A 24,273-nucleotide genomic window follows, 5' to 3' on the forward strand; every position below is an offset into this window, starting at 1 on the left:
ATGAAATAATGTTACATCTGTTAGATAAACATGCCCCATTTAAATCAAAGAGGGTAAAAAGAAGTAAACAACCTGAATGGTACAATGAAGAGATATCAAAAGCTCGAAGGTTAAGGGATAGTTATCATAAAGCAAAGAACTGGGAGAGTTATAAATATTGGAGAAACCGCACTAATGCGCTGATTTTAAAATCCCAAAAAGAACTGTTTAAAAATGCAATCATTAAAAATAAGCCCAATGCATTATTGTGGAATCATCTGAAAGATATGTCTAAATGTTAGAAGTATAACCATATTCCAAATATTCCAAATCAACTGAAGTGCGATAATGGTGTGATCATTTCTGATCACCAAGAGATTATTGACAAAATAAATGCCCAATTTGTAAATGTCTCAAATCTAGTTGAAAAGAAGGAATTTGATTCTAATGATCATATAAAAATGGAAGAACATGCATCAAGGCTGATATCCACTCAGAATCCGTTCTGTATTCCTTACATAAAATTGGAGGAAGTTGAAACGTATATTAGGAAGCTTGATGAAATAAAGTCAACGGGTATTGATGGAATAGGTCCAAGGGTTATAAAATTATGTAACCGTGTTATTTCCCCCTATTTAAGTCACATCATAAATTTAAGCATATCAAAATCTTGTTTTCCATCGTTTCTTAAAGAAGCAAGAGTGACGCCATTGCATAAAGGTGGTGAAAAAGACAATCTTGACAATTATAGGCCTATATCTATATTACCAACTTTCTCAAAAATATTTGAAAAGCATGTTATAACTCATCTTTATAGATATCTGGTAAAATACAAACTTTTACATGCTGCACAGTCAGGGTTCAGGGCAAAACATTCATGTCAGACAGCCCTAGCATATTTGATCGATAGATGGATTGACTACATAGATAAAAATGAAATGGTAGGAGCAATCTTTATAGATTTTAGGAAGGCTTTTGACTTGGTAGATCATAACATACTTCTTCACAAGTTAAAAAGCTTAAATATTTCTTCATCAAGTATTAGTTGGCTTGCATCATACTTATGTGATAGAGTTCAAAAAGTTCAGTTTAGGAATATCTCCTCAACACATGAATTCATAAAATCCGGAGTTCCACAAGGATCGATACTTGGTCCTTTATTGTTTATAATTTATGTTAATGATATGCCGCTATATGTGAAAAATTGTCAAATAGATATGTATGCAGATGACAGTACCATGCATGTAAAGGGCAATGACTATACTAGTGTTACCTGTCAACTTCAAGAAAATTAGAACCAAATTGTGAAATGGTGTACAAATAATAACATAAAAACTAAATCAACGAAAAACTAAATCTATGTTAATTGCCAGTAAACAAAAGTTGGGTGGCCATAATCCCATGGTATTGTATGCAGATGATGAAGAAATACATTCTACATCCTGTCAAAAGCTTTTGGGTGTATACATAAATGAAAACCTTACTTGGGTAGATCAGGTAAAACAAGTGTTATCAAAGCTAGCCTCGGCAGTTGCTTTGCTTCGTAGGATGTCTACATATTTAAATACCGATGCCAAAAAAGTGTACTACAATGCATATATTCTCCCAATAATGGACTATGCTGCTGTTGTTTGGGGGAATGGCCTAACTCGGGAACAAATCACTGCAATTACTAAAATTCAAAAACGAGCACTTAGGATTATTTTAAAAAAAGTCAACAATGACTCCAAGCAAAGAGCTGTTTAATGATACCGATACTCTTCCCTTTGGATATAGAATTATGTACCACACATGTGTGCTAGTGTATAGGTCATTAAATAATATGGCACCAGAATACTTGAAAACTTGTTTTACTTCTTGCAATGAAATGTATCATTATGGGTTAAGATCAACAACACAAAATAACTTAATCTTACCTAGAGCACACTCTGAGCTGTTCAAAAAGTCCCTTCATTATAATGGAGTTAAGCTATGGAACAACTTACCGACTAGTTTAAAAACTGTGACATCACTATTTGTCTTCAAAAAGAACGTTAAAAAACACTTTTTAACAATGTATCTAACAAATTGATTTTTAATTTATTTACATGATCAAACTATGTATATTTTCAACATTCCACATGCTACTGTCGCTCTAGTATTTTTGTAAATGATTAACAAATAATTGTTAATATGTTTTGATTTTTAATTAGACGTGTTTGTGTGAGTGAGTGAATGTGTGAAGGAAATATTGACAGAAAAGTTACGATGTTTGTATTGCTGTCAAAATGAATGTTTTTGTTTTCTTCATGTTTTATGTGAGGGCCATATGTAAGATTAGTACAGTACTAAATATGTAACCCTCGTGAAATAAAGTTTTATTATTATTATTATTATTATTACAAGCCAACCGGTTATAAGTATTTATATATTAAAGTATTTAAAATGCTGAAGTATCCATCCACGTAAATATGGTATATCATATACACGTCTCTTCCAGAAGGTAGAAAGTTGTAGTTATCCAAACGAATCAGTCGTGGATACATTTATTATGAAGTGTTTACAAAGGGATACGATAGTAACGTGACCCTGGGGTCAGGGTCTGTTAAGAGTAGCCAGATCACACCTGCAGACCAGTCAATTAAAAAAAAATATGCACCCTGTACATGAGAAGTACAAATATACTTGATAGAACTATCCCGTGAAGTAATTCGACTATGGTTGAGAAGATGAATTATTTATATGACCATATCCGTAAACTGTAAAACGAAAGTAACGGTTAGATCTTGCCCAACTACATATACATGTAGATTACGATACGATAGCTATAAATTAAATCAGTGTTACTTTCCATTGTAATTTAGCACAATGGTGTCTCAAAAATTGCGAAAATAATCCGGTAATGTTCAATGGTCTTCTGTTTTTATTACCGTCGTGTTTTCTGGGTCGCGTTCTAATAACCGACGCCACGAAATGTCATACAGTTAATGGACCGAAGTGTTATCCACTCCAAACCTCCACTTATCGACTATAGATGCCTGATTCTATAGCATGTGGGCTTCCTACGTCATCAAATTCATTTCCCGCGAAATTACTGGGAAATCTAAAACAATTCTTTAAATAAAATGAAGCGAAAGAAATAGAAAACGTCTAAATAAAAGCATCGTGATCAGTATTGAGTACAACGTTAAAGTTCATTGTAAATAATTGCTACTATTTGCTAACCTAGAGCATAAGTAATTTAAATCAAATTATTTTAAAATCCATATTTCGTTTCTATTATAATCTTAAAATTTGTATCACAAGATCACTTAGAAGCTTTGCAGTACTTACTCTTCCAAACGCACAGATGTTTTGATTTTAACAAAGATGGCGACCTGAAGCTGCGAGGCGGTTTGGATTGGAATTAAATTGCGTATATTTCGGCAAGTAAACATCGTACAATGTTCCCGTATGATCAGATCATCTAATTTTGTCATTATGTATTCAGAACAGTTGTTGTTTAGTCGCTACGGTCATTAACATAAAAATTCGGATAATCATATCAATACTTATTTAATTACAAGCTTACCGGTTATAAGTATTTATATATTAAAGTATTTAAAATGCTGAAGTATCCATCCACGTAAATATGGTATATCATATACACGTCTCTTCCAGAAGGTAGAAAGTTGTAGTAACATTTATTATGAAGTGTTTACAAAGGGATACGATAGTAACGTGACCCCGGGGTCAGGGTCTGCTGAGAGTAGCCAGATCACACCCGCAGACCAGTCAATTTTAAACAAAGATGCACCCTGTACATGAGAAGTACAAATATACTTGATAGAACTATCCCGTGAAGTAATTCGACTATGGTTGAGAAGATGAATTATTTATATGACCATTTCCGTAAACTGTAAAACGAAAGTAGGTCTTGCCCAACTTCACATAGATTACGATACGATAGCTATAAATTAAATCAGTGTTACTTTCCATTGTAATTTAGCACAATGGTGTCTCAAAAATTGCGAAAATAATCCGGTAATGTTCAATGGTCTTCTGTTTTTATTACCGTCGTGTTTTCTGGGTCGCGTTCTAATAACCGACGCCACGAAATGTCATACAGTTAATGGACCGAAGTGTTATCCACTCCAAACCTCCACTTATCGACTATAGATGCCTGATTCTATAGCATGTGGGCTTCCTACGTCATCAAATTCATTTCCCGCGAAATTACTGGGAAATCTAAAACAATTCTTTAAATAAAATGAAGCGAAAGAAATAGAAAACGTCTAAATAAAAGCATCGTGATCAGTATTGAGTACAACGTTAAAGTTCATTGTAAATAATTGCTACTATTTGCTAACCTAGAGCATAAGTAATTTAAATCAAATTATTTTAAAATCCATATTTCGTTTCTATTATAATCTTAAAATTTGTATCACAAGATCACTTAGAAGCTTTGCAGTACTTACTCTTCCAAACGCACAGATGTTTTGATTTTAACAAAGATGGCGACCTGAAGCTGCGAGGCGGTTTGGATTGGAATTAAATTGCGTATATTTCGGCAAGTAAACATCGTACAATGTTCCCGTATGATCAGATCATCTAATTTTGTCATTATGTATTCAGAACAGTTGTTGTTTAGTCGCTACGGTCATTAACATAAAAATTCGGATAATCATATCAATACTTATTTAATTACAAGCTTACCGGTTATAAGTATTTATATATTAAAGTATTTAAAATGCTGAAGTATCCATCCACGTAAATATGGTATATCATATACACGTCTCTTCCAGAAGGTAGAAAGTTGTAGTAACATTTATTATGAAGTGTTTACAAAGGGATACGATAGTAACGTGACCCCGGGGTCAGGGTCTGCTGAGAGTAGCCAGATCACACCTGCAGACCAGTCAATTTTAAACAAAGATGCACCCTGTACATGAGAAGTACAAATATACTTGATAGAACTATCCCGTGAAGTAATTCGACTATGGTTGAGAAGATGAATTATTTATATGACCATTTCCGTAAACTGTAAAACGAAAGTAGGTCTTGCCCAACTTCACATAGATTACGATACGATAGCTATAAATTAAATCAGTGTTACTTTCCATTGTAATTTAGCACAATGGTGTCTCAAAAATTGCGAAAATAATCCGGTAATGTTCAATGGTCTTCTGTTTTTATTACCGTCGTGTTTTCTGGGTCGCGTTCTAATAACCGACGCCACGAAATGTCATACAGTTAATGGACCGAAGTGTTATCCACTCCAAACCTCCACTTATCGACTATAGATGCCTGATTCTATAGCATGTGGGCTTCCTACGTCATCAAATTCATTTCCCGCGAAATTACTGGGAAATCTAAAACAATTCTTTAAATAAAATGAAGCGAAAGAAATAGAAAACGTCTAAATAAAAGTATCGTTATCAGTATTGAGTACAACGTTAAAGTTCATTGTAAATAATTGCTACTATTTGCTAACCTAAAGCATAAGTAATCTAAATCAAATTATTTTAAAATCCATATTTCGTTTCTATTATAATCTTAAAATTTGTATCACAAGATCATTTAGAAGCTTTGCAGTACTTACTCTTCCAAACGCACAGATGCTTTGATTTTAACAAATATGGCGACCTGAAGCTGCGAGGCGGTTTGGATTGGAATTAAATTGGTATATTTCGGCAAGTAAACATCGTACAATGTTCCCGTATGGTCAGATCATCTAATTTTGTCATTATGTATTCAGAACAGTTGTTGTTTAGTCGCTACCGTCATTAACATAAAAATTCGGATTATTATATAAATACTTATTTAATTAATCATGATTAACTTGTGTAATCAAGCACTATAATTGTACAAATAATGAATGATAACATACTTGTTATGATATCGATCGTTGTATAATGTACACTACGAAAAACATAACCGGTACGGTCAGGGATGTAAATAAAAGTTGTATTATATCATCAATACAAGTACTGATGTTGACCGGTACAGCCAGGGATGTAAATTAAAGTTGAAGTACATCATAAATACAGGTAACTTACTAATGCTGACCGGTACGGTCAGGGATGTAAATTAAAATTGCATTATATCATCAATACAAGTACTGATGTTGACCGGTACGGTCAGGGATGTAAATTAAAGCTATAATATATCTTTAATACATGTACTAATGTTGACCGGTACGGTCAGGGATGTAAATTTAAGCTGTATGATATTATTATTTCAGGTACTTATATTGACAAGTACGGTCAGGGATGTAAATCAAAGTTATAGTATATCATAAATACAGGTACTGATGTTGACCGGTACAGTCAGGGATGTAAATTAAAGTTGTAATTTAGCTTTAATACAGGTACTGATGTTGACTGGTTCGGTCAGGGATGTAAATTAAAGTTGTATTATATCATAAATACAGGTACTGATGTTGACCGGTACGGTCAGGGATGTAAATTAAAGTTACATTATATCATAAATACAGTACTGATGTTGACCGGTACAGTCAGGGATGTAAATTAAAGTTACATTATATCATTAATACAGGTACTGATGTTGACCGGTACGGTCAGGGATGTAAACTAAAGTTGTATTATATCTTTAAAACAGGTACTAATGTTGACCGGTACGGCCAGGGATGTAAATCAAAGTTGTATATTGTCATGAATACAGGTACTAGTTGACCGGTACAGTCAGGGATGTAAATCAAAGCTGTATTATATTATTATTACAGGTACTTATGTTGACCAGTACAGTCAGGGATGTAAATTAAAGTTGTATTATATCATAAATACAGTTACTTATGTCAACCGGTACGGCCAGGGATGTAAATCAAAGTTGTATATTATCATAAATAAAGGTACTAATGTTGACCGGTACAGTTAGGGATGTAGATTAAAGTTGTATTATATCTTTAATACAGGTACTGATGTTGACCGGTACAGTCATGGATGTAAATTAAAGCTGTAGTTTAGCTTTAATACAGGTACTGATGTTGACTGGTACGGTCAGGGATGTAAATTAAAGTTGTATTATATCATAAATACATGTTGTGTTCATAATATGGCTAGGCTGATGATCATGTTACAAGACTGTACGAGTTATCTCCCCTTAGAACTTTTCCGGAAATATGTTATTTTCCGTTTTGTATATTAGAGTGAATAAAAAAGATGAAGATGGAAGCAAGAACGTGTTTTCGAGTGATCAATTTTGAAAGTGGAATCCTTACAATTCCTACAGCTAATTCCCCCGTTGCCCGCTACATGGTGGAGAATCCAAATTGCAAGGACATTTATCAGCTGTGTGATAGGTAAATTCTACCAAGACTTTTGTGTATTTCGCTGTTTGATGTTGATCGTTCCGGACCGCGAGGGACAATATCTATGGCGGCCTCAACATGGCGGGCAATGTTTGTTACATCATGAGGTGACACTGATATGTTGATGTTTGAACGCTTTTATTACCTACTATTGTTCATCATGGCTTCCTGTGACTTTTCATCAAATGACGTATTCTCTGATGATTTTTTACTACAAAATGAATTAAAGTCTAACGTTACTAACTTTTCACCAATTTCGGACCATGCACCACGTGAGCCCAGTAACAGTACACCTTCAGAGATACTCCAGTGTGCCAAATTTCAAGGCAATACAGACGATCCCACCCGATTTCTGGATGAATTTTCAGCTTATTGCGAATTACTAGACATCAACGACGAAAAACGGGTAGCCGCTTTTAGTTTACTGTTAAAAGGTTCAGCAAAAACGTGGTTCGAACATTTGCCTAGTACCCAAAAACACTCGTGGTCCACACTCATACTAAAATTTAAACAACGATTTGTAGATTTGAGTGCAGAAAGCCCCAGACTCCTCCTAGAGACTGAAACATTTACTAAACTGACTCTCCAACCCCTACAGAATTTGGATGATTTCTACTCAACACTTATTCACAAGGGGAAGCTACTCAGGAGAAGGGATGAGGAGCTGTTACTGAAGTTCATTGATAGTTTACCTGACACTCTGAAGTTTTATGTCAGGACGACACATCCTAAAACATGTGAGGCAGCGTTCCATGCTGCAAAAATGGGGGAGGCCTTCGGTTATAGGGCGGTATCATCACCACCACAGGATACCATACCCAAGTCTGCATTGTCTGGACAGAGTGCTACGTCTCGCCCTTCGGATCATTACGATTTGGCTGCCCTCACAGATAAAGTGTGCCAACTCACACTCAGTGTAGAAAAACTGAAACGTTCTGAGGCCCCTCCCCCTAGAGTAACAGTTAACGATCAGTGGACACCGTCACCACAACCCCCAACCAATATTCGTACCTGTTTTCGATGTTCAGCACCAGGACACATTAGCCAACCCCTCCACACAATGCCAACTCTGCTCACAATTGGGCCATGGAGCTACAGATTGTGCCTACCTTGGGAAACAACAGGGACCAAACCCTCCGCATCATTACTATGACAACCCCCATCGACAGGATCGCGCACAGGGTTCAGCTGTTCAGCATTCGGGAAACTCCAAGGCCCCGAGGCCATCGGCGCGACATCCTCCGGGCAAGCAGTAACTCGCGCATCTCGTGCTCCTATTCGAAGTATGTCAGAGACTCATCCACGTTCACGTAGTCCGTCTCCAATACCCTGGCGAGAAAAACTGTCGAGCAGTGACTCAAGTGATAATGACACAGACATCAGTGACTTTCCTGATAATTGGCAATGTAACACAAAAACTAAGTTTATGTATTATCCAGTTGACTTTAAGTCCATTAAGGTTGCCGCTTTATTAGACTCCGGCTCTAGTATAAGTGTAATGGGTGTTGAATTTTTTGACAGGTTGCCTGATTAATGTAAGAGTGGTTTCCAACCCTCAGAGAAGTCTATTTTGGTGGCAGATGATAAATATGGCAAGGTCATAGGTACAGCAAAGGTCAAGGGGTACACCCCAACTGGTAGACATATATTTTTTGTTCATTTATTAGAACACACCTCACATCCATTCATTGTTGGTACTGATTACATGATGTCATATGGTTTGGTACTGGATTTTAAGACAGGTATACATACTGTAAAGGGTATGACAGGGAAGGTGAAGGTCAAATGTTTGTCCTCCCTCACCTTACCCTCTAATGCTGAAATTACTATTGAGGGTAAAGTACCCAAGCATGTTTTTACTGGTATCCAGGGTATTTGTACCATCAATCGGAGATTATTAAATGAAGGATTATTGGTTGCTAAGTCAGTCATAACTGTACCTCCTACTCGTGTTATACCTTTGAGATTATGTAACCCTACCAATGCCCCCATAAATATATGCAAGGGTACAGTGTTGGCTGATTTTGCAATGTTTGATGGTTCCTGTGACATAATACCTTTAAAAGCCATGCAGAATATGTGTAATCATATTAATGTTGACTCATGTCAAAGTGCTGAGAGCACTGTAGTTACCAATGAGAACAAATCTTTTTGTGAGAATTTTCATATAGGGTCTGCATTGTCTGATGATCAGAGAAGTAAGGTTCAACAGTGTTTATATGATAACAAAGATGTCTTTGTCACACCTATGAATCCATCATTAGGATACACAACCTTAGTTGAACATGAAATTCATCTTAAGAAAGACTTTGTTAGTAAACAACAGAAGCCGTACAGGCTTCCTCCAGATAAAAAGGAAGTGTTGCGTACTCAGTTACAGGAGTTGTTGGAACAAGGAGTGATTGCGGCTGTGTCTGAGAGTGAAAGCTTACCTATTTCTAGTCCCATTGTATTAGTGGCTAAGAGATAGTATCCGGGAGCAGAGGGAAAGAAAGGATCGCGAGAGAGTCATTTGCATAGCTATAGATTTTGCTGTGATTTTAGGTACTTAAACTCTCAAACTGAAGATTTTAGATACAATATACCTGATTTACAGGAACTCACAGAGTCCTTTAGTCAAACCAAGCCCAACTTTATAACATCCATAGATATGAGTTCAGGTTTTTTTCAAATGGGCATTTCAGAGAAATCATCTAATTATACTGCTTTTAATACCTGTTTTGGTACATACAAATTCTTGCGTTTACCTATGGGTTTAAAGACCGCTCCCAATAGCTTTCAGCTGTTGATGGACAAAGTTTTACAAGGTCTGATTTTTAAATCTGTATGATGTTACCTTGACGATGTTCTTATTATTTCTTCTACATTTGAACAACATTTCTTGATATTCAGGAGGTACTTCATAGGTTTCGTACTGCAGGGCTAAAGCTTGGTCCTAAAAAGTGTAGGTTTGCTGTAGACAAGTGCGTATTCTTAGGCCATGAGATTTCAAACACAGGGATTCGCCCTCCAGAGGATAGAGTTGAGTTTATCCGTAACTATCCCCACCCTACCAGTGCTAAGGAAGTGAAACGCGCCATGGGCTTGATGAACTGGTTCAAGAAGTTTATTCCGAACTACAGCACAATTGCCGCACCTATCTATGCTCTTTTGAAAAAGAATGGTAAAGTTTAAGTGGACCAGTGAACATAGTGACGCTTTTGAAACTTTGAAGCACTTGCTAGTTAACTCGGATGCCCTTGCATTTCCACGTTTTGATCTGCCATTCCGCATTGCAGTAGACGCTTCTAGTAAAGGTGTGGGCTTTATGCTCTATCAGATTTATGAGGATGGCACACCACATACAATCCGCTTTGGATCAAAGGGACTCAACCAGTGTCAGCAGTTTTATGGACCCACTAAACTGGAACTTCTTGGTGTAGTGACAGCAGTAACAGAGTGTGCTTCTTATATCCGTGGTACCCACTTCATCGTTGAGTGTGACCACCAGGCGCTTCGCCCCATCTCTGTCAACCGCTTGAAGGGTGCTATATACGAACGTTGGCTGGCAGTGTTACAGCAATATGACATTGAAATACAGTATAAGCCAGCCAGTAAAATGATTGTCCCTGATGCTCTGTCCAGGTGTCATCCTGCTTCAGGGATACCAATTTTGGACGCTAGCCCTGATGAGGAAAATCCCCACTTCCCATCAGTTGAGGAACCAGTACCTGCGATCACGTTGCCCACTGGAGAGAACTTGAGTGACTTGTTCTTTCAATCTGTGTCTGAATTGAACAATATTTGTCTGGAACGGCCAGCATTAGATCCAGCATTTGAGTATGATGCTGACACGGAGGAGGATGTTGTTACATGTCATAAGAAGCATAGGCGCAGGAGACGTCCATTATCATCTATTGAACTATCTCATCCAGCACCCAAGTATTCTGCAAGTGCTGGTGATCATACACCTTGTATAGTAGAGTCTCATACTAATGAACTCCCGAAAGTATCTCAGGATCACGTCAAGAGTGACACTTATTCTACCTGTCGGTCTGAAGCTCATGATTCAGATTGTGACTCTGTTGACGAACATTACAACAAGCCAACACAGATTGATAATGACAACACATGTACAGACACTTTTCATTTGTCAACAGAGGTTAATTCTCACGTAAGTGATCCATACCAAGGGACCACTGATATTGACTCTAGTGATCATGCAACTCCACTGGAAATGACAACGGATATTGATCATCCACTTACACAGGACACTGTCCTAGATTTTGATGCTCATGAGTCATCGGTAACAGACATTAATGCACACTCGTTAAACGATACCGAGGAAGCCACTGTTCTAACTGATGTGTCATCTGTTTCCATACAATCTGCTGATGATGATGGAAATGAAACTGCTCCCTGGTCTATATTAGGGAAGTCTTCAGAGGAACTAGCATTATTACAACAGGCTGACCCTAATTTCCAGGATGTCTACAGGCACCTTGTTGATGGAACATTATCTGATAGTCAGAAAGACTCGCGTCGAGTTATACTTCAAAGTGCGGATTTCATGGTGATCAATAAAGTGCTATTTCATTCGCGTGTTGCCAAGGCTAAACGAACTAGCTTTACCTGGTTCACTCGTCCAGGACGTCCTTCAGCTTTATCATGACAGCCCTATTGGAAGCCATGGAGGAATCCACGACACTCTTGACAAAATTAAAGAACATTACTTCTTCAATCACATGGCAGACATTGTAGCAGATTTTGTGCGTTCGTGTATCCCATGTCAAAAACGTAAATTGACAAAGCATCATACAAAGTCTGGTATAAGTGCGCACCCTACCCCTAGCGCGCCATTCCGCGTATGGCAAGTGGACAGTTTTGGCCCATTACCTCTCACTCCTTCTGGGAAGACCTACATATTAACAGCTGTAGATATGTTTAGCAAGTTTGTGTATATGGAACCAATGGCTAGTGATGACGCTTACACTGTATCAACTGTTCTGTTCCGTATGCGTTCTAGCTATGGCAGCTGTGACACTCTTGTGTCAGACAGAGGAACGGAATTCACATCGAGGGTTACGCAGGAGTTGTGTCGTTGTTTGACGTGAAACAGGAATTTACCCCTAGCTTTGTGCATCACTGCCTCGGAGCATGTGAAAGGACCCATTCTACGCTTGCAGCTAAGCTTACCCCGTACATGAACAATACTCGATCTAATTGGGAGGATATGATTCCTTCCCTAGCAGCAGCAATGAACATGTCAGTGAATAGTTCAACCGGTTACTCTCCATATGAAATCCTCTATGGTCAACGACCCAGTTTTCCTTTGTCTACTCACATCCCTACATCAGATTTGCATACTTTGCCCAAGGACATGCATTCTTATGTGGAAGGCCTCCAAACACGTCTCCAGTGTATAAGGAAGGAGATGTTGGACAATGTTAAAACTGCTCAGGACCGTATGCTTACTACGACCAATTCCACAGCACGGCCACTCCAACTAGCTGTTGGTGATTATGTGTTTCTCCAAAAACAACCTACTGGGTCAGGCCAAAAACTTCAGAACTTATACAGTGGTGTATATGTTGTACAGGTGATAGTCTCACCTCAACTATTTCGGCTCAAGGATCCTACCTCCTCCAAGATTTCACCCGTCCCAATTCATGTGGATATACTAAAGATGGCTTACGTGCGCCAACCCACACCAAACTCTTTTTTTCGAGTAGTCACATCTAACAGGACTGCTTTGACAGAGGATGTAGGAGTACAGGTTGCTCTCCCAGCACTTGAACACGACAGTAGTGATGAGACTTTGACCTCAGGCTCACGTAGTTCAGAGGAATCTTCCTCCTCAGCAACCAATATACCGGTTCCAGCACCAATGCGTCCTGTGAGACACAAACAAAAGCCTCTTCGCTTTCGTGACGACAACCATGTCAATCCTTTAGCAGATGCTCACATCTCAGTTTTCTCTGACACAGACGGGTTACACAAGATAAAGCGTGTGATTGCCCAGAGACACTTACCTTCAGGTTCTGAGTACCTTATCCAGATTGTGGGCGAACCTGCGCAAAATGCAGTTTGGGTCAGAGAGAACTCTTTAAACGTTAAAGCTCGTAAGGCTATTAATAGGAGACCTCCTCCTGTAGTCCCATGAACATTGTACATGTACATGTATATATACTATATTGTAGTTTACCAGGTAATGTTTCAAATTTTGTTATTTAGAGAGACTGTATTAATAGAGTGTATTCATTGGTATCAATTTGTTGCACTGATTTCTACTTTTCTGACCAATTTATGCATATGCATTAAGTGAAGTGATAACTAGAATATTACCTTTTGACATTAAATACTATTTTACTGTAAAAATGCATACATGTGATTTCATAACCATGACACTTATTGATTACATAGAATGAAATTTCTCTGTAGCATGTGTCCTTAACTGATACATGTACATGTTTCACATTCATGTCATTTTGCCACTTGGAGTTGAGAAATGTTTACTTTTGAAACTATTTCATCATCTTTTTTATTTATCCTGAATATATTGATTGAGGTGTTTTCATCAAGTACATTGTGAATTTCGATATAACACATATAAACAATAATTTCTGTACCATACAACTTTGTCATAATTGATAGGCTTGAATGGATTTTATGTATTCGGTATTGATGATGATATAGAGTGTATTTTGACATGTTGTCAGGGAGCAGTATGATGATAATATACAGATCTATATGTAAAACCATATCTGCCTGAGTACATCTCATTGACCATCAGTGTGTTGTCATTATGATATATTTGATGAGATTTCCAAAGTCATATTACACATTCTGCCATAATTAAATGCCATAAGAGTTTTGTTATATTGTTCAGTATTCTAGAGTTAATTTTGTTTTGATCTTCTAGAGTAATAGAAGAATTTTGTTTTAAGTATAATGATGCTTCTATTCTAGTCTTGCTAGTCTGTAATTTTAGTATTTTCACTTAATAGTGGAGAATGCATGACATCTGGTCCAACATAATGTGCACTTGAAGGTATTGGAAATGTGCTAGACATTAATTATTACTTAATCCCAGAACTAGCCTGTTACAAAGGTATATCATGTCATCTTGAATTGTAGAAATTGTAACATTTTATGATGTTTCCAGAAATTACCATATTGTTGAGTAGTATGATTGATTTTCAATATTGGAATATTAGTAAGTGGAAGTAACTGTGAGTGGTTCAGTGGTACAGAGAGTGTTAGTGGCTTACTTGTATACCTTCTTGGTGTTATTCATCTATTCTGTTGTTAGTTAGAGTTGATGGTCTCTACCGGATACATTCCTAATTTTAACAAAATGTTATTACCTACATATAAGATTCATAATGATGACTACATACATATATTTGTAATAATGGGATAAGCTAGCATTAATATTTCTACATATATGTCTTCTAAGTGAGATGCATCCAATGGCCATATATTATTGTCTCGTGTATGTATGATTTACTAAAGTACTGTCTGTTTCATGTTCATCCGTCTAGCGGTAACAGGTCTTGGAAGCCTGTTATTTAAGGGGGCGGGATGTTGTGTTCATAATATGGCTAGGCTGATGATCATGTTACAAGACTGTACGAGTTATCTCCCCTTAGAACTTTTCCGGAAATATGTTATTTTCCGTTTTGTAAATTAGAGTGAATAAAAAAGATGAAGATGGAAGCAAGAACGTGTTTTCGAGTGATCAATTTTGAAAGTGGAATCCTTACAATTCCTACAGCTAATTCCCCCGTTGCCCGCTACATACAGGTACTGATGTTGACCGGTACGGTCAGGGATGTAAATTAAAGTTACATTATATCATAAATACAGGTACTGATGTTGACCGGTATGGTCAGGGATGTAAATTAAAGTTGTATTATATCATAAATACAGTTACTTATGTCAACTGGTACGGTCAGGGATGTAAATTAAAGTTGTATATTATCATAAATAAAGATACTAATGTTGACCGGTACAGTCAGGGATGTAGATTAAAGTTGTATTATATCTTTAATACAGGTACTGATGTTGACCGGTACGGTCAGGGATGTAAATTAAAGTTGTATTATATCTTTAATACAGGTACATTGTGCTAATGTTGACTGGTACGGTCAGGGATGTAAATTAAAGCATTACATCATTAATACAGGTACCGATGTTGACCGGTACGGTCAGGGATGTAAATTAAAGTTATTATATCTTTAAAACAGGTACTAATGTTGACCGGTACGGTCAGGGATGTAAATTAAAGCTGTAATATATCTTTAATACAGGTACTAATGTTGACCGGTACGGTCAGGGATGTAAATTTAAACTGTATTATATCATTAATGCATGTACTGGTGTTGACCGGTACAGTCAGGTATCATTAATACAGGTACTAATATTGACCGGTACGGTCAGGGATGTAAATTAAAGCTATAATATATCTTTAATACATGTACTAATGTTGACCGTTGCGGTCAGGGATGTGAATTAAAGTTGTATTATATTATGAATACAGGTAGTTATGTGGACCTGTACGGTCAGGGATGTGAATTAAAGTTGTATTATATTATGAATACAGGTACGTATGTGGACCGGTACAGTCAGGGATGTAAATTAAAGCTGTATTATATCATAAATACAGGTACTAATGTTGACCGGTACAGTCAGGGATGTAAATTAAAGCTATAATTTAGCTTTCATACAGGTACTGATGTTGACCGGTACAGTCAGGGATGTAAATTAAAGTTGTATTATATCATAAATACAGTTACTTATGTCAACCGGTACGGCCAGGGATGTAAATCAAAGTTGTATATTATCATAAATACAGGTACTAATATTGACCGGTACGGTCAGGGATGTAAATTAAAGCTGTAATATATCTTTAATACAGGTACTAATGTTGACCGGTACAGTCAAGGATTTAAATTAAAGCTGTAATATATCTTTAAATACAGGTACTAATGCTGACCTGTACGATCAGGATGTAAATTAAAGCTGTAATATATCTTTAATACAGGTACTGATGTTGACCGGTACAGCCAGGGATGTAAATTAAAGCTGTAATATATCTTTAATACAGGTACTAATGCTGACCTGTACGGTCAGGGATGCAAATTAAAGTTGTATATCATCATTCATACAGGTACTGATGTTGACCGGTACGGTCAGGGATGTAGATTAAAGCTGATATATATTTTTAATACAGGTACTGATGCTGACCAGTACGGTCAGGGATGCAAATTAAAGTTGTATATTATCATTCATACAGGTACTGATGTTGACCGGTACGGTCAGGGATGTAGATTAAAGCTGTAATATATCTTTAAAACAGGTACTAATGTTGACCGGTACGGTCAGGGATGTAAATTTAAACTGTATTATATCATTATTGCAGGTACTGATGTTGACCGGTACAGTCAGGTATCATTAATACAGTTACTAATGTTGACCGGTACAGTCAGGGATGTAAATGAAAGTTGTAGTATATCATAAATACAGGTACTCATGTTGACCGGTACGGTCAGGGATGTAAATTAAAACTCTATTATAATATTATTACAGGTACTGATGTTCACCGGTACAGTCAGGGATGTAAATTCGGTACTAATATTGACTGGTACCTCCAGGGATGTAAATCAATATTTGAATCTGTCGTGTTTCTAAGGAGAGTGCTACTTTTTGTCATTTTCCGTGGTGCAAGTTTCACAAAGTATCTAAAAGTTTGGTTACCTCAATCTGTTGCCATGCGCTAGCCGTTCGCCTTTTAATGTAGTATATTTAAGAAATAATTAACGATGATTCGTGTATTGTTGCAGGATATACAACGAGAACGAGGATATTTTGCAATTAATTTGAGTTATTAATTAAAATTGCAAAATATCCGAGTAAGAGTTGTATATCCTGCAACAATGCACGAGTCAAAGTTGATTATTTCTATTCTACCGTGTACAGTTTAGTTCTGAGATCGACCTCTTTCTAATAGAAAAACAGCAAAGAAACCCCGGGAAAACCTTGTAATTAATTTCTTGAGTATTGCATTATTTGTTGTTGAAATATACAGGCAATACAGTACTACGATCAAGAGCATCTATCATATGGCATTGATTTTGAAAATTTAAAAAAAAAAGGATAAAAAAAGGGAAAAAAAAGGGGGGGGGGGGGGGGGGCCTTCGTAGGATCCGAACTCGCATCGTGATAACAATTAATTGAAAGACAAACCCATTAGCCCACTCGGCTATAGTAACCTTTTCCAAAACTGGTGAATATTAGATATATGAAATTATAACAGCCGTGGCTCACGACCGTGTGTTATTGGCACGAGCGTAGGTTGTTGGAAAATAATACATGGTTTTAAACCAATCAAAACTGGCGTTACATAGCAAACATGGTAGAATGTAGAATTGCGGGGAAATCTCAGCACTATATGGGAAACCTGTACACCTATCGGCTGCGATTTGTAGTTATATCGGAGAAAATAAGTTTCATCTTTAAACGGATACATGGAGTGGATATCAGTGTCGAAAGTTTGAAAATTGTCCAGATGTAATGATTGCTGTAGCGGAGATTATCTATCCATACACTGCCCTCTATGTCCAGTTTCAAAATATAAACCCAGAGCAGCATCAAAATTACGTGCACATTTCGAAGTGCATTGAAAAACACGCATAGAAGGTAGAAATGGTAAGTAGCGAACAAAGTCCATTCATTAAGTAAAGAGTTATAATGATATAAGCAGGGTCTGTTTTTAGATAATTGGTCACTACTTACTAATGGAGTAATGCTCTGTTCCGCGTCAGCGTCTACACACCTTAAAGTTATGCAGGTAAGTATTTAAAAAGATATTGTGTCCAAAAGTATGCATCATAGACCCCTCTAATTTGGCATATACAACCATTAGATATTTAAGATTGATGTCACGTCAATTTACTGTTGATTTATTGGGTAATTTTTGGACGTAACATTCGTCCTGTTAATTGTGAAAGACTTTTAAGTTTACGAATATGTATCCCATATTAGTTAATAAATAATTGTGCAACAAATACTGTTGACAATTTGAACTTATGACGTATGTATTGATGATCAATCTCAAACGACAATGCCGAAAAACCCTGTAATGATATAACTTTTAAGATTCGCCGATTTTAGTCTCAGGACCCGAACGAAGTGAAGGTTGAAGTAGTTGGTTTCCCATCAAAATCTTTTGCGTGTCCATATTGGGTTCTCTGTAATATTTGATATATTACAATTTGTGTGAGCGATTATTACCAGCTAACATCATACAATGGTAAAATATTACGTGAAGTGGCCAATTCAAAAAGGTGTCGTATTGTTTCTCCTTTAAAAGTGCAAGCAAAATAATGGTACAGGTAAATATCATATATCTGTTTCACTCGTATGACGCTTTCTTCGCACTCGAGAAAAAAATGTACTTTAATATTGATATACTAATAAAGCATATAGATATCTTTGTGTATGAGGGAAACATTTCCTCTGGACCAAATCATATATTTTTCATGCTTTATAGTTAACGTCAATAATGCACCAACTACATGTGCAAGTAAAGCTAGTATTTTCTCAAAGTAGAATGTGATATTCAAAATCCCCCGCCGAATATCCAGATGACACTTTATGAAATATTTTTGCATGCCAATTAAAATCCTTTGTTATGCGAAGTACTAGAATGTGAAAAATAACTTCAATGGCAATAACACACAAATCACAAAGAATGCAGCTATCAAACTGTAATCACATCTTCACATAGTGGTGTACCACACTTCAAAACGTAGATCTAACCCTCAGGACGCATTAAATTTGTTCCCGAATCCCTTGACCATTACTGTCTATCATAGATTACTGTTCACAATTCTATTCCCGAAGCAAATGTATACAAACGCGGAATGAGTTTGTGGAAACAGCTGGTCAACTCAAGGCGATAATACTCATTTATCAAACAATTAATTATAGTCATTGACAGTATGGTTGTCCTACCGTCAAGATAACACTCTTTAGTTAAATGCAAAAGGACTGGACACAAGTTACCCTAGAAAGTTATCTCTGCATTCATGTATAGATGTATATATACAATTGTAAGTTGCTGAAAAGATTATCTGCATATTTATCGCGTCATCGAATGTGCGTGTGTGTGTGTCTTTTCTGGTCGTTAGTAAATATTAGTTGTTCGATATGTTAAGTGCTAAGAGTAAACTAATGACCCGAAATTCGAGTGGTAATTTAATTCAGTTATCTTTCAATTCTAAACTGTCTTATTTGCCAGTGCAGGGAGATTGTTTAACCTGTCAGGACACCTGGCTTGCTAACCTTTAGTATATGTCAGATAAGGTTAAGTCATCACCTCTCCGGATTAAGGGGGACACAACTCATTTCACGCCTATTTGCGTGTGAGAATTGTTTATGTCATTTTTCATGTGAAGGTATGATGAAAGTATCGTGCATGTTACTAATCAGTTGCATCGTAAACATCTTAGCTAGGCGCACGTCAACGCTTACCTCCAAGTCTAACACAAAACAGTCTCAGAAGATTGAGTTTATTGTACCCCGGGGGTATACTGGAATCGGCCTGTCGGTCTGTCTGTCGTCCCATAATCGTGTCCGGACAACTCATCCTAAACCGATGGGCCGATTCCAATGAAACCTCACACGCATATAAAGGATCGAATGTAGATTTGCATGCAGCTGTTAAAATTACAAAATTTCGGTTGGCATGGTGGCCGGTCATTTTCAACAGGTTTTCCTTGTCCGGACAGCTTCTTAACTGGTGATCCGATTCCAATGAAACTTCACACAAATATAAAGGGTCGTGGGTAGAATTATGGTTACTATGGTAATACAATAAAAACATAGTGTAGGTCATTATAAAGAGCTATACCCCTCAGTCGTTTGGCCAGTACGGCATTATATTTATCCAAAATGATACTACAAAACTGTACTTTGAAAATAACATTGAGGGGGAGCGGGGTATATAAGTCAGCCATCGGCTTACAGTTATAAAAGGTCATAACATTATTTGTTTAAAGATGTTTTATCTCCCAATACAGGTAAATTTGAATGATTAGAAAACAAGAAGAGGCTGTTTCATGTTTTTATGCAACACTTTGAATATCGTGCACACTTTACTTAACACTAAACTTTATCTTTATATCTTTTAAGTTGAAGTCGCGAAGAGTCTCCACATTTTACCCGAAATTCTATAATACAAATGTATATGCGATTATTTTTTGACGCTGATATTTATTCAGTTATTCCATTTGCTGCTATTGATAACATATATTTCTTTACCGTACGGCACTGAGATATGTACATTTGATGCATTTTTGTGACCAGTAGTGAATATGTTGTCAGCGGTGTTACATTTGAATTATCATACTTGTTGTAATAATATTGATATATTAGTTTGTTTCTTGAAATTGATATATTAATGTTAAAAGATTATTTGAATACAAACTTCAAATGTCCGTGATAGAACATGTTTCGTGTTCATAATATCGTAAGTGAAAACAATGAAATCATTAAAAAATGTTTTATACACATTTAATGTAAGCACTATAATCCCATAGATCGTTGCCCCATTCTCAGCAATCCTCGTTCTTTCTCAAACTTTTCTTTATAAGGTATTTCATGTTATCTAAAGTATGTTATATCTTGTATGATATGTCTTATAATATTGAATAGCATTATCGGCCTTAATTTTATACACTTATATATGAAAAAACTACAGTTATGATATCTGTTCTTGTATACATATAAACAGACACCATCGGATGAGTAAGTGTATTTATGCATTTATAAGTACGTTAACTACACATGTACTTTTGACAGATATTGAATAGTATATATGTCATCTTCAGTAATAAGTGAATGAAAGCGACCGAGGTGTTTAAAATATTACCCTTTGCTTACAAGTACATTTACTGTGTACACAGAAAATTGCTACATGATGATAGTCGGTTTCGATCTTTTAACTGTTAGTAGAAATCATGCAATTGTTGATATTCTCGACTACTTTAACCTTTCGAATATTATAGATAGACCGACACGTGTAGGTCGCACTAGCTCGACCTTACTTGACCCCATTATACTGTCCGACACGTGTAACTTTACTTATGCAGATATTATTGACGTTGAAAGTGACATTTCTGACCATACGGCGACAACTGCTGAATTGACTGTTAGAACGAATTTTAGAAGGACGTATGACAGGGAGATTAGATGCTATAATGATGTAAATTATGATTTATTCAATAGTATATTAGACGAGACGGACTGGGTTGACTTTTTTTGCGAATGCTAATTCACCAGATATGTGTAATCTTTTTACGACTAGATACCTCGACATAGCCAGAGAATGTATACCGACCCGGACTGTGACGATCAGATCAAATGACAAACCTTGGTTTGACTCAACTTTACGTAAGGAAATTAGGAAAAGAAATAGACTGTTGAAATTATATAAATTATATAAATCAGACCGTTCAGACAGAAACTTATCTAACTTCCGGAAGCAACGTAATCATGTAAACAACCTGAAGAAACGAACAAAAGAACTTTTTTATGTTGATATAAATGGTATCTTAGATAGACATTCAAGTTCAAATCCTAGAAATTTTTGGAAAAGTATTCGTAAATTAATAAAAACACCTCATGATTCGAACCTTATCCCACCTATTAGAGATATAGTCCGTTTCACGGTTATCCAAGAGTTTTCTCCCCTGTAACGTTTTTCGCCCTATGTGCGCAGGTGCGGAATGTCATGTCGCTTCCGGATAGTTTACCGGATAGTTGTCAAATGCAAAAATGTAAACAGCTATGGGGAAGATTTATTGTTGTGTAACAGGTTGCTCAAACTACAGCGGAAAATTAATTGACAACAGGAAGGTATCACTGCATCGATTTCCTGTGGACAGCAAGATTTCAAGAGCCTGGGAGCAACGGGTTAAGTGTTTTAGGAAGAACTTTACATTAAAAAACACCACTCGTTTGTGTATTGACCATTTTGTTGGGATAGGTGGTCCGTCTGCAGAATATCCGATCCCGAGTGTTTTCCCTCAAAAAACCTTCAAAACATCCAAGGTAAATATCTCGAATTAGTATAATGACATGTGGAATCCGCAATGGTTTTGTAAATTCATTGACAAAAGGATCGTTTAAAGAGCATGTGTATGGTCCATTACGGTTTTTTTTTTTTATATTGTTGTTGTTTTTCAAATAAATGTGCGTTACGGTCACAGCTTGTGATAATAAATAGGTAAATGTCAGGTTTTTTTTATATTAACTCACATCATACACGTGACTTTCTTTATGGATGCACATATTTAATACATGTACACGTGCTGTATCATCAAACAGCATTTGTTTTCGATAAAAATATAACGGCCATATATTTTGTATAATCCAATTGACATATTGATAAGATTTATGAAACTATGTTTTTTCATTCTTCTGTGCATTTTAAAAAAATCTAATTACCCTAGTTTTTTTTGTTTTTTTTTTTAGAATTGTGTTTTGACATCTTAATTTTTCTTTTTCATATTTCTGATTCCCTGTGCACACCACACATAATTTTAAAAGGGGAAGATGATAATTCTTCTGGAGAGAATGAAGATGGTGTTCTGCAGAGCTCTCTCCATGCCAACATTTCTTTTCTGGAGACCTCAGTGTTTATGCATGACTATGCAGGAGTAATTTCAGAGAACCATGTGTGTTCCCAGACTAATAAGTCTGAGCAAACAGATGATGTTGTGATACTGTCAAGGGAGGAGTTTGAAGAACTCTGCTGTCTTCCACACCCTTCAGAAGAAGAGACAAAAAAAAACACTGTTGATGTAGGAATTCAGTGCAAATTACCAGACATAACTATTGAGGACATCAAAAACAATGATGATGATGTGATGTTTTACACTGGACTCCCATCCTTTCCTGCTCTCATTATGATTTTGAGCCGTCTAAAAACCCGCGCAAACAACATGTTTTACTGGAGGGGCAACCATTCAGCTGGCGAGAAAAGGTATCAGAGAAGTGGAAAACAGAAACCCGGACCAAAAAGGAAACTGAGAATTGAAGATGAATTTCTCCTAGTGATGATGAGATTACGACTTGGTTTGTTGTTGGAGGACCTAGCCAGAAGATTTTGTATCAGTGTGACAACTTGCTGCAACATTTGGCGAACGTGGGTGCAATTTTTGGCTCAGGATCTGGTTCCTTTGCTTATGTTTTGGCCAAGTAAGGAAGCAGTCCAAAGTAACATGCCAGCCACATTTAGGAGACGATATCCAAATACACGTGTTATACTGGACTGTACCGAGATACGGACAGAGACACCATAATCTACCAGAGCTAAGTCACTGCTGTATTCAAACTATAAGTCTCATATGACCTGGAAGGTTTTGGTAGGCATCACACCAGCTGGAGTGCCTAGTTTGGTGACATCTTGTTATGCTGGCAGCATCTCAGACAAAAAGATTACAGAGAAGTCTGGAGTGGTAGATATGTGTGATGATGGTGATGCAATCATGGTGGACAAAGGATTTCTTATATCAGACATGACTACTCCTAAGAACATCCAACTGATCATACCACCATTCAAGAGGAAACATAGAAAATTCTCCAGGAGGGAGGTGGAAACAACCCGACGAATCGCAAATCTTCGTATTCATGTTGAGCGACAGATGCAACGTATCAAACTCTTTCGTATACTGAACGGTGTAATGCCTATCAGCTCTGCAGATACAGCTTCAAATGTTTTTAAGATCTGTACTGTACAGCAATAATAATTAAATAAGTATTTATATAATAATCCGAATTTTTATGTTAATAACCGTAGCGACTAAACAACAACTGTTCTGAATACATAATGACAAAATTAGACGATCTGACCACACGGGGACATTGTACGATGCTTACTTGCCGAAATATACGCATTTTAATTCCATCTTTGCTCAAATCAAAGCATCTGTGCGTTTGAAAGAGTCAGTATACTGCAA

General features: G+C 36.7%; 1 protein-coding gene across 1 annotated transcript; it reads left to right on the forward strand.

The window, feature by feature from the left end:
- Positions 1 to 22,953: 22,953 nt before the first annotated feature.
- On the forward strand, positions 22,954 to 23,616 carry LOC117318785. The gene has a single exon (XM_033873740.1). It carries the CDS (start codon positions 22,954 to 22,956, stop codon positions 23,614 to 23,616), a length of 663 nt encoding a protein of 220 aa, XP_033729631.1.
- Positions 23,617 to 24,273: the final 657 nt, after the last annotated feature.

This window comes from Pecten maximus, unplaced genomic scaffold (genome assembly GCF_902652985.1).
Source record: "Pecten maximus unplaced genomic scaffold, xPecMax1.1, whole genome shotgun sequence".
In the NCBI taxonomy this organism is placed as follows: Eukaryota; Metazoa; Mollusca; class Bivalvia; order Pectinida; family Pectinidae; genus Pecten; species Pecten maximus.

Bases quoted from the DNA above. Each gene is read 5' to 3' on its own strand.
- LOC117318785 (XM_033873740.1), top strand. From the start codon at position 22,954: ATGCATGACTATGCAGGAGTAATTTCAGAGAACCATGTGTGTTCCCAG.